This window comes from Micromys minutus, assembly GCF_963924665.1.
Source record: "Micromys minutus genome assembly, chromosome: 2".
Classification (NCBI taxonomy): domain Eukaryota; kingdom Metazoa; phylum Chordata; class Mammalia; order Rodentia; family Muridae; genus Micromys; species Micromys minutus.
Window position 1 is genome coordinate 95,985,678 of NC_137971.1, and position 12,092 is coordinate 95,997,769.

The following is a 12,092-nucleotide window of genomic DNA, read 5'->3' on the forward strand; positions in this document are numbered from 1 at the left end:
AATCTTCCAGTTTTAACTCCCAACTCTACTCCACATCTTCATGGCAGGACTTTTTTTCTCTGTTGCCGCTCAGTTGAGAGAGCACCTGCCTATCATCCAGGAAACCCTGAGTGCCTCTCCCAGCACCTCATAAAACTTCACCTGCTGATACATTCTCCTGTCCCAGTACAGGAAGTAGATACAGACGTCAGGAGCTCAAGGACGTCTTTGGCTACATAGTAAGTTCAGAGTCAGTTCAGGCTATGTGAGATCCTGTCTGAAAAAGCAGAGAGGAGGAAGAGAGTGCCAGATGGTAAACTGCAGTGATAGCTCTCAGGATATTTACCTGCCATGCGTTCTGCATCGTATCAGTGCTGTCATGAGTTTCATGGTCTAAAGTTAGTTTAGTCATCATTTGCAATAACCAACATTTTGTAACTTTTTGAAGTAGATGTACTTCAAAACCTTTATGAAGGAGCCTTTTTCATTTCATTGTTGTTCGAGTCAGGGTCTCAAGTGGCTCCAGTTTGTTGTGTAGCCGAGGTTAATTTTAAAGTCCCTCCACCTCCATCTCCTATGTACTGAAAGCTACCCCACCCTTGGCTTATGTAAGGAAGTAGAAGCTTGTCATTATTCCTGTTTCTGGGAAGTTTTGGTGATAGTCAATCCAGCACACTTCCTTTAAGAGAAGGGAAAGGAGATCTTTTTTAAATTATTCTTTTATTTATTTGTTTATTTGGCTTTTTGTACATGTCTATTTCACCCAGACTGGCTTCACACCCATGATCCTCCTCACCTCCACTTCCTGAGTAGCCGCATCACAGGTGTCCATCGTTGCCCAGCTCTGCTCCTTCCTTTTCCACCTCTGATTGTCCATCCATGGGTGAGCTGTTGGTGGTGCAGAAGTCTGGGCATGCTTCCAGACATTCCCGGTTCCAAACAGCCACTGCGGTCAGCTGTGTAACGCTGTTTATCTTCAAGTTCAAATTAGCAGCTCTGGCTGTGGATCGTAAGCATTGGCTTGGAAATCTTGAGACTGTTGAAGAAAAATGTGGAAACCCAAAGAGACAGCACCTTTCACCAAGGTGTACTCCGAGAAGAAACAGATCCCAGCTGTTCAGAGTACAAGTTAAGCAGACCCTGACCTCCATCCCAGTGCTGTGGGCTGAAGTTTTTTGTCTCTTACTTGCCTTTGACTTACACCTCTAGAACTGTAAACCCTGATTAACTCTTTATTTTATAGTTTGCCTTGGTCACAGTGTTTTATCACAGAAATAGAAAAATAACCAATATAGAAAAGTTATGTTTGTGTGTGTAATTGACAAGGGTTGTACTGGGTTTTTGTTTTTTTGTTTTTTTGTTTTTTGTTTTTGTTAACTTGACACAGACCTACACATATTTGGGAAGAGGGATTCTTGACTGAGAAAACACTCCATCCGATTGACGTGTAGATTGGTGTGTGGAGAATCGTCTTGCTTAATGCTTGGTGTGGGAGAGCCCACATACAGTGAGTAGTGTCAGCCCTGTGTGGTGACTCTGAGCGAGCAATGGAGAGCAGGGCAGTCGGCAGTACCCCCCCATGCCTTCTGCTTCAGTTCCTGCTTCTGGATTCCTATCTTAAGTTCCTACCCTGATTTCCTTTATCAATAGTGTCCCCGGAAAGTTGTAAGCTAGAATAAAACCTCTCCCACTGCTACCGAGTTGTTCTTGGTCTCAATGTTTTATCACGGTAATAAAAACTCTTTAAGACAAATTTTCTTACCAGTAGCCCAGAATGACTTCACTTTCTGGATTAGTCTGCTTACTGCTACCACGCTGAGCATGTGAACGGGAAGTATGATAGGGATAAGCAGGTCTGAAGTTCAGCTGAAATTGGGGCTAAAATCATAAACTCGGGGAACATAGGTAATTATGCAAATAAGGCTGAGTCCTGGAAACTGAGTCATCCCAACATTCGGGAAAGGGATGGTGAAAGATAAGAGATCTTGTCAGAACCAGGGCAAAAGAAGCATACGTGATAAGCAATGCCTTGGGAACTGTAAGTGAGGTTCCAGGAAAAGGCCAAGGGCCTTTTACTTCAAATGCATTTTGTTCCCTGGATTGTTCTTGGATGTAATTTCATGCCTCCTGTGACAAATATTTGCCTTTATTTTATAAGATGTTTATTCTTGTTAGATGTCAGATCATAGCTATGGAACGCATTCTGGTGAAAGGATATACTGAGTGCCACGTCTGTCTGCTCTCTATCCAGAGGCCGTCCTTGTCCCACCCTAGGACAAATACCCCTCCCCCATCTCCCTTGCCCCTTTTCTTTCCTCCTTCGTTCCCTTCCCTGTCTCCCACTTCCTCTGTCTCCTGTCCTTGTCCCTTATTCCTGCCCTCTGTCCCTCTGAGGCACATAAGTGTCCTCAGTGCTGAGAACTTGGTCTTGGGGTCCTGAGCTGATACTTTTCCTTTCCGTGTTCTCACTCTGCTCTGACTCTGGGCACGGCCTTCTGCTTCCCCAGATACCGTCTAGAGCGTGTGCCAGCCAATCGTGTTCAATGTGCTCTGTCTTGAGAAAATTCTGTGAAAGGGCTGCTGTGTTAATAATTAGTATGTGTGTACTGGTGTTTATTTACATGTTTTTCTGATCATGTTTTTTCAAGCACAGTGAGCCTGGAGTAAGGCTGTCCACAGCATTAGACTTTAGTCAGTCCCATTCTTTCAGGTTCTCAGATCCCAGGCCTCAGAGAAACAGATCAGCACAGGTCGATGAAAGTCAACAGGTGCTCAACCCACAGAGACACCAACCATGTCAAAGAAAGCCTGGAGAGGTCCAGTGGCTGAGTGGGATACGGCTGTCAGCAGAGCTCACAGGGTTGGCATAAGTGGGCTTAGCACACAGCTGGGCATTAATTCTGTCAGGTCATCCTCTGCCAGACACATCGTTTCTTTGCTGTGTATGTGAAAACCTGGGGTAGATCCTGGTCCTCCATTGAAGAGCTGTGTAATTGTGGACAAGTCACTTAACTAATATTTAGATTTTATGTCTGTTAAATATAGGATTGGCACTTTGTAGCATAAATCCAATAGTGGCTTATAAAGAGCATCCTTGTCATAAGATTACCTGGCCCGGGACTGTTTAGTACCTCATAACTTCTGGGCAGACACAAAGAGTCAGCCCCTGTCCCAGTTCCCTCTCACTGATCAATGGCCTAAAACAAACATCAGGGGCTGGCCTGTGCCCACAAAGCTGTTTGCATTGGAAGAAGTAACGAATAAGGCTCTTGTTACTCTCTGCCTTCACACTAAGGTGTGGCAGAACAGAAAATGGGCCAAGGCCTTGTACACCACCTGCTATGAAGGAAAAGGCTAAGAAAGAATTGAGGTTGCCTTAATAACGCCTCTGAACAGCGCGTATCTGCTCAGCACTACTCTTTCCCACACCCTTACCATTGTGTCAGTCCTGACCACTCCAGAGACTTCTTAGAGAGGTCACAACTGTTCGCTTAAAGTCTTCGATGTATTCTAGTGACCTCACCGCCAGGATTCTCCCTCCTCAGCTTACTCTCAAATTTCACAGAAGACGTTTCTGTTAAGAGTTCTCAGGGGGGGCTTACAGGAAATGGGTTCAAATTTAGTCAGCTACCCAGCTGTGTCCCCAAAAACAGTGGGCCCCAGTCCAGGAGAGGAAAGTGGTTAAATCCCTCCTGGAGACTGGTCCTGCTCAGCCCCTTCAGAACTTCACCCTTTCATAAAGTTTCTAGTAAGTCTTCAGTTTTCCCTAACCTAGACACCGCCCATATGAAAATGCCCACCCCTCTACTCTGAGAGCCCCTGCCTATTTAGGCCTCAGAACTAGGCACTGCCCCCTTCTCCTGGGTCTTGTATCATCTCCTCCCTGTCAACCTGGCCTCCAGTGTAGGCTGTGGCAGCAGACTCATGAAAGATTTCAAAGAATCAAGTATAAGTCCAAATAAGACATTCAAGCCTCTTCTCCCCAACCTCCTCTACACCACTCCTTGTTTGATGGGGGAACCCATTACCATCTCCAGACCTCAGTGTGATTGGTTATGTATCAGGCATCACCATAAATTTCTGGAACCCTCTGCCCCATTCATCTGGGGTGCTCTTATGGCACTATACCATGCAATTCAGCAGTCCCAGCTGGGCCAGCTCTTGGCTTTTCACTTACAGAGTACAGACGGCCACAAGAAGAAGTTAGTGGGTCCAGCATAAGAAACATGAGTCGAACCACAGAATATTGAGAAATATGACTGGCTGTCTGCATTAAGCTCTCCACCTGACAGAAAACATGATGCCTTCTGGCCTCCCTCCAGTGCCCTTCCCTAGTTCCTTGCTACTCTGCTCATGTCCCATAATCTCATATTCATTGTGCAGATGGTTTCCATGTCCCAAGACATGCAGAGTCCCTTGAGGGCTAGGACTATGTCTAACTCAGATCTGTTCCGAGTACTTTCAGAAGCAGTGAGAGCGATACTCTTCAGCACTTGCCAAATTCAGAGTACTTAGGGCTGAGTGAAACTCTTCAGAGAATCAAGTGAAAACTAGGAGCAGGGGAAGGAGAAGCTCAGTAGTACACTACATATTTGGTATGCACAAGGCCGTAGGTGCCATTTTTATGCATGTGCATATGTGCAATGTGCAGGTGTGTGTATGTGCAGACCAGAGGTCAAGATCAAGTGTCTTCCTCCATTGCTTTCCCTATTAATTTTTGAGACAGGTTCTCTTGTCATTAACATGGATCTGGCCAGCAAGGCCCCAGTTACTCTTGTCTCTGTCTCCCCAAAGCTGGGTTCACATGTGTACCACTGTTCCTGGCTTTCTATAAGGGTTCTAGGGGTCAAAACTCAGCCCTTCCTGTTTACATAGCAAGCACTTTACCTACTAAGCTAGTTCCGAAGTCCCTATGTGAAACTTCTGAAGACTTTAAAGAACAGTCTATGTTACCAGCAGCTCCACTACCTAGAGTGGTTCTAATCTAGCAGAGAACTCCAATTGTAACAGAAAGCATCAAGAAGCTGGGTAGAGGGGTTAAAGAATAGTCTCCCAGAGGAGGCAACATCCAGGCTTTATTTGAACATGCAAACAGACTGAGAAAGCTTACAGCTACCTTTTCCCTACCCCTGAGGAGGAGGAGTGATGGCCTGGATTGGTCAAATGCAAGAATACTAAACTAAGCCACTCTCACAGGGTGGAACCCAGTGTGTAGCAAGGGTTGTCCTGCTCTGGGATGGCACAGGCCCGATTCTCCTCTCTCAGACACACAAGGTAAGATGTGAGATGGGGTGGGTGGGGTCTGGGGTCTTCTTAATGAGAAAGAATATATTTGTGTGTGGGAGAGAAAGAAATGGGGGCAGGGAGGGAGGGAAGGAGTGAGGGAGAGAGAGAGAGAGAGAGAGAGAGAGAGAGAGAGAGAGAGAGAGAGAGAGAGAGAGAGAGAGAGAACATGGAGGTCAGAGGACAACTTACAGGAGTTCTACCATGTAAGATGTAAGTAATTCCTGGGGACAGCAGGGTTATCTACTGAGCCATCTTGCCAAACTTCAGGGTTATTCTTTTGGGGGCTTAATTTACCTTCCTCTCACCCCACCCCTTCTTAGAGTAGAAAAACGCACAGTCTGTGCAGCCCCAAGGAGTTCATGGAGAGTTGGGGACAGACCAACACCAAGAGATAGGAAAGGTTACTTTGCCTATCATATCTTCTACCCCCACCTCAGGAACACTGCTGCTGCAGAACTGGGGGTGGCCCTGCCATCTGGGCTTCAAACAAAAGGAGGAATAGCCAAAGTAGTTCTTAGGAAGGAAATGAATAAATTCAGAGCAGAGAGCACTTATGACAAGGGTAGAGCACGAAGCAGTGAGCTGCAGCCCACGGAACACAGAGAACCAGTGGAAGGGCGCAGTCCTTCAGAGGATGGCTCCATGGGGTGCGCCCATTAGCACTAAGGTTGCTGTGGCTCTTAACCTGTGGCAGACATGCTTCTAAGTACTTACTCACACAAGCTACTGAGACAACCTGCCCAATCCCACAGTAAGGCTCTAGACACAGACTGCCTGCCTTCTTTTATCCGAGTTCAGTGCCACAGCACTGAGGAGACAGATCTGTTGACCTGGACTTACCAGGAGGTGACCTGAAGGAGCTGGTACTGGGGCTGAGTTCAGACTGAGGCAAGGGAGCAGGGCCCGTGGAGACCAGCAGAGCTTTAGGTGTGAGGGCTGCAGGCACCCAGAAGGGTGGTTTGAGAAAGGAAGGTGCAGCAGAAAGAACCAAAGAGAAGACACTTGGTTTCAAGTTAGAGACAAGTCAGAGGTTATTCATCTTCAGCACAGAGTGAGCCGGCTCCACCCTCAGAAAGGGCTGTGCCCTTCCCCACATCATTTCCCTCTTTTTACACTGATATTTGGCTATGCTCCAAGTTCTTCAGAGTTACCAAAATAAATGTTCTCTTCGTTGAAACCAAGTTTACTGATGCATTAAGGTTGAGAAATTTTTTTTCTAGAAATGACTCTATTCAAAGAATTAAAAATAGGCATTACAAACAAACAACAACAACAACAAAAAAAAAACACCCACAAAACAACTTTGTTATATAGTCCAGCGTGTCTTGGTCTCCTTCCTGAATGCTGGATTACAGGCATGACCACCCATCACAGCTGATAAAGGGAAATGCTTTTAGATTGTTTTTTAAAGTGAGAAGGATAGTAAGTGCCTATACCCCCATTGCTAGGGCGGTCAAGGCAGGGAGATCAGAAGTTCAAAACTAGCCTAAGCCATATAAGGTCATCTCTTTAAAAAGCCAAAATAACCAGGGCTTGGTGGTGCAAACCTTAAATCCCAGCTCTTTGTGGGGTTCAGGCCAGCTTTTTTGTATAGTGAGGTTCAGGCCAGCCAGTCTCAAAAAATAAAAGTAAACCTAAAACATAATAGTTTAACCACCATAAGGCATTAATCATGCGTATGTTCGCTGAGAGATGTTTTTTAAGGGAGGAAGCTAAAACCTAGGGGTTTAACTAACCCAGGGAAAGAGCTGAGACTCAAGTCCTATGTGCATTCCTATTTTATTCTTGTCTTTATAGGCTGCCAGTGTAGCTCTGTTGGTAGAGTGCTTGCCCAGCGTGTATGAAGTAGTGGGTTCTAGTTAGTACCAGTACCACACTCTGGGCATTGTGGTATATTCCAGCACCTGGGAGGTAGAGGCGGAGGAACCAGAAGTTCAAGGTTATCCTTGAGGCCAGGCTGGAGTATTTAAGACCTTGTCAGAAGAAATGGAAGAGGAGGAGATAAGGAGGGAGAAGTAGGAGCATTGGGGAGAGGAGGAAGGGAGAAAGAAAGGAAACTGAAATAAAATCACTGGCCCAAATTTGCTAGACACAGGAGTATGCACTGAGTAGCTGACAGTAATGTGGACACCACCTGTCACTACCCTCCTATGATGTACCAGCACCGAGGCAGGACTGAGCAACCGTGGAAATCTACAGCTGGCTTTTCTAACAGTGCTCAGCAGTGCCACCGATAAGTGTGTGCACAGTCCTCTACTTGTCACAATAACTGACTGCTGCCACTCTGCCCTGGGCTTGGTGCTGACGCTGAGATGGACACTGTAAGGATTGTAATACACAAGTACTAGAACACAGTCCATTCCAGTAACACCTAGCATCACAGGAACATCAAGAACAGAGATCTGATTGGCTCCCTTGTGGTACAGTTCCAAGCAGTGACCAGGAAATGTAGTTCAGTTCATGCCCTGACCTCATGCCCCATTATTTGGCTGCATAGAGTTCATTTATCAGAATCTGAATCTAAACCCGAGCAAGCAGTATTTGCCCCACTATATTGTCCTCCCAGCCAGTGCTGGATCCAGGTGGACAGAGATGAAGAGAAAGGGTTAAACCTGAGAGAAATGTAGAATGCAGAGTCAGCAGATTGTGGGGAGGAGCTACTTCTGGTTGAGCAAACGGGGAATGGTGGCACCACTGGCAGAAAGGGCAGGATGGAAACTCACAGCAAGATGGAGACTGACTCTGAACAGTCTGTCATCCGGGGTAACATCTGGGGGGTATGCATCAGCTATAATGAACACAGCTATGAGGGTGACCTAAGAGCTCACTGTCTTCAGGAACTTGGACCCCACCCTCATTCCTTGTTCTGTTTTAGTTCAGTTATTCTCCTGCCTCAGCCTCTCTGAATGCTGGGATTATAGATTTAAGCCACCATATCCAGTTTATATAGTGTGGGATACACAAAGCAGGACCTCCTTCATGCTAGATAATATTATACCAACGGTACCAGGCCCTTTTGTTTTGTTGAGCTTTCTGGTTGGTTAGTTGGTTGGGTTGCCATTGTTGTTTGTTTGTTTGGTTGGTTGGTTTTTAAAGAACGGTCTCGTATAACCCAGTTTGGCCTTGAACTCACGATGTGTCTATCGAAGGATGACCTGAAATCTGAATCCTCCTGCCTCTTTCTTCTTATGTGCTGAGAGACTACAGACCTAATTCAGATTCTGGGAGATACTCGATGGGGATAGAAAAGGATTCCATTGATATAAAAGATTCCTGGCTCATCTGTGACTCTTGCCCACCCCCACCCCCAGATGGCTTTGCTCTGCAGCCGCAGGTCCAAGAGTCCCAAGACACTGGCTTCCCTTCTAGTCGGTGTGACTTTTGTGGTGTTGAACCAGTGGCTTCTCCAGAAGCCCAGGCAAGAGAAAGAAGCGAAGGGTCCCGTGGTCACTCCCTGGTCTTCCGCTGCTGCGGTGCAGCGTTCGCTTCTCCTCCCGGCGCCCCCCTGCGTGGCCAACGCCTCTGCGAACCTCCTGGATGGCTTCCAGGAGCTGCCCCCTAGGATCCAAGACTTCCTGCGTTACCGCCACTGCCGCCGCTTCCCGCAACTGTGGGACACGCCGCACAAGTGCGCGGGTCCCCACGGCGTCTTCCTGCTGCTGGCCGTGAAGTCGTCGCCTGCGCACTACGAGCGGCGCGAGCTGATTCGGCGCACTTGGGGCCAGGAGCGTAGCTACAGCGGCAGGCAGGTTCGTCGCCTCTTCCTGGTGGGGACTTCCCCTCCGGAGGAGGCGGCTCGCGAGCCTCAGCTGGCTGATCTGCTGAGCCTGGAAGCGCGCGAGCACGGTGACATGCTGCAATGGGACTTCAGTGACACCTTCCTCAACCTCACACTTAAGCACCTGCACCTGCTCGACTGGACAGCAGAGCAATGCCCGGACGCGAGCTTCCTGCTCAGCTGCGACGACGACGTCTTCGTGCACACGGCCAACGTGCTGCGCTTCCTGGAGATGCAGTCGCCCGAGAGCCACCTCTTCACCGGGCAGCTTATGGTGGGCTCCGTGCCCATCCGCGAAAGCTGGAGCAAGTACTTCGTGCCCCCACAGCTCTTCCCGGACATAGCCTACCCTGCGTATTGCAGCGGCGGTGGCTTCCTTCTGTCCCGTCGCACAGCCCGCGACCTCCGCAGCGCAGCACACCACGTACCGCTCTTTCCCATCGACGACGCCTACATGGGCATGTGCCTGCAGCAGGCCGGCCTGGCGCCCAGCAGCCACGAGGGCATCCGGCCCTACGGCGTGCAGCTGCCCGGTGCGCGTCGCTCGTCCTTCGACCCCTGCATATACCGCGAGCTGCTGCTGGTGCACCGCTTCGCGCCTTATGAGATGCTGCTCATGTGGAAGGCGCTGCACAACCCGGCACTGCACTGTAGCCACAGACTCGATTCAAGGTCTCCCGAGGCCAGAGGGAAGACGAACTCCAATGCACACTGATGTCACCTTGAGGACGGATCTGGAAAACACTATATCCTAGTGCATGTTCCTGACCTCAGCTTCAGGGGTTCTGGTCCTATAGGTCAGGGGTGGCCTCAGATGGGTAGGTGGTGTTTTTCATGTTTTAAGCCGACTCCAAGACTTCTGGGCTGGGAATCTGTTCATCCTCACACACCAGCCTTCCGGGACATCTGTCTTCTATCCTCCTGTCTTTGTGGGCAGCGAGAGGCATGGTGGCCAAGATCAATGTCAGCTGTCAAATGCAGCGCAATTATGAATGGTCAGTCTCTGTTTTCTCCAGCAACGAGGAGAGCCCCCAGAGCTCAGTTTACGCTCAGAACTAAAGGGGTGTCTGGCAGCCTCGCTTTCACCGTGCTCCAGGGCTCTTGTGAGGTCAGAAAAAAGCAAAGGGCCTGTAAGGGCAGCAGTGTGAGGCACCTTTCTGGAGCCCTGACTGTGAACTCCCAGGAGCTACAGGCTTGTCTCCCCAAATGCTTTAGGAAGTGCACGTTTGAGTGGCCACCTCTCCCAACGGTGTGGAGTATGTCTGTGAGAGCATTTTATAAGTTTCCTGTTGCTGCTATAACAAATTCTCATCAACTTTCGAAGCCTAGGAACAAGCCCACGTATCCTGTAGTTCTCTGACAACACAGGTCTCGCTAGGCTAATGTCAAGATGCTGGTAAAACTGCTTTCCTGAAATTCTATAGGGGAGAACCCTCTCCCATTCCCTAGCTTCTAGAGAGAGAGATCTTTTACCTTTAAAACCAGCAATGCTACATTTCCCTACAGCCAAATCTCTCTCTGACTATTCTTTCTCCTCTATCCACAACTCTCCTTCCCTGGAGCTAAAACTTGGGCCAACCTGATAGTCCAGGCTTAACTTCCCATCTGTTTGTTGAGACAAAGTCTCGGGTAGCCCAGGCTGCCCTGAAACTTGAATTCTCGAACCTCCTGCCTTTGCCTCCCAAGGGGTGGACTGCAGGTTTGTCTCTACGCCCAGCTAATATCTTCACATTGTAAAGCCAGATCACTAGGTACATTCTAGTTCATCATGCCATTCAAATGCAACCTAACTTGGTCACAGGTTTCAGAGACTGGGGTGTAGACATCCTCGGAGGACCGTTAGTCCTGTCTCCTATGATGCCACACATAACTATGTGTAGGACAAACAATAATGAATGAAGGAAATGAACACATGACAAATATGCCTTTTTTTTTTCTCAACAAGTGGAACTGATGCCAGCTCTCATCTCAAACAGTTGAGCATCATTAATTCCTTTCTTTGGTGATTGTTCTCAGTTCCCTGGCTGAAGGTTGTCTCCACTCGGGCCGTAAAGGTATTAAGTTTCTGGCATTCCGTGTTCAGGAAGGTGAGAAGGCAGCAGATCTAAGTCTGCTATGTGACTCTGGGGCCTGGTCACGCACCTCTGAGGCCGTGTTGCTTTAGAGTCTAAGAACGGAAAAAGCCACTGGGTCCAGGGGAACCCCTCCTGGCTCCAGCCTCACCTGAAGTCACCTGGAAGATAAGCATATCGGGTGCCGCCTCCCGGCCCATGTGCCACCAGGGGGCGCCCCTGACCCACGTTCATTCTTGGTTGCGCTAGGCTGGCCAAGTGAGCTGAGGTTTCAGGGTGGCCAATTCCAACTGGCAGCCAGAAAGGCATGGAGCACGGGGCAACCTTAGACTAGCGTCTGGGGATCTGAATCATACTTCGTGTCACCCGTCCTCGTTCTGCACGCAGAACTCTGAGGGAGCGGCCACCCTTGGGTGTCCTGACTCCTTTGAAAAGCCTAGCATACTCGGACTTCCCAAGATCTTCCTGACTCACGACGATAGATCCAAACATCCTACGTAAATCTGATAGCCCTAGAAGAGCGTGATACCTGCAAAAACCCTCAGCCCTCTGGAGCATGAGGTATAGGGCCCCAAGTTCTGAGCCTGGGCTAAAACCACTACACCAAGACCCCATGGCAAAAGGAGAGGAAAAAGAAAAACGTAGGTTTGCCTGGAACTCACACTGAGTTGAGAAAGGCTTTGAAATACTGTTTCTTTTTTTCTGCCACCAGCTTCCAATTCCTGGAATTATAAACTGACTCCATCATAACCAGCCCCCAAAATTATTTTTAAGGTCTCAGAAATTAGGGCTGGACAGATAGCTTAGCAGTTAAAGACACTTGCTGCCAAGCCTAATGACATGAGTTTATTCATCCAGACAGCAGATGCACAGAAATAAAGGTGTGAGGGTTTTGGGGGTTTTGTTTTTGTTTCATTGTGTCTTAGAAGAGACAGGAATGGTGGCTCCATGCTTAAGAGGTCTTACTGCTCTTGCAG

The 12,092-nt window shown here is 48.4% G+C and overlaps 1 protein-coding gene across 1 annotated transcript; it reads left to right on the top strand.

The window, feature by feature from the left end:
- Window positions 1-8,576: 8,576 nt before the first annotated feature.
- On the top strand, window positions 8,577-9,758 carry B3GNT6 (UDP-GlcNAc:betaGal beta-1,3-N-acetylglucosaminyltransferase 6; the record flags this gene model as incomplete). Its single annotated transcript, XM_080913078.1, has 1 exon — window positions 8,577-9,758. One exon carries the CDS (start codon window positions 8,577-8,579, stop codon window positions 9,756-9,758), a length of 1,182 nt encoding a protein of 393 aa, XP_080769204.1.
- Between the last annotated feature and the right edge of the window lie 2,334 nt (window positions 9,759-12,092).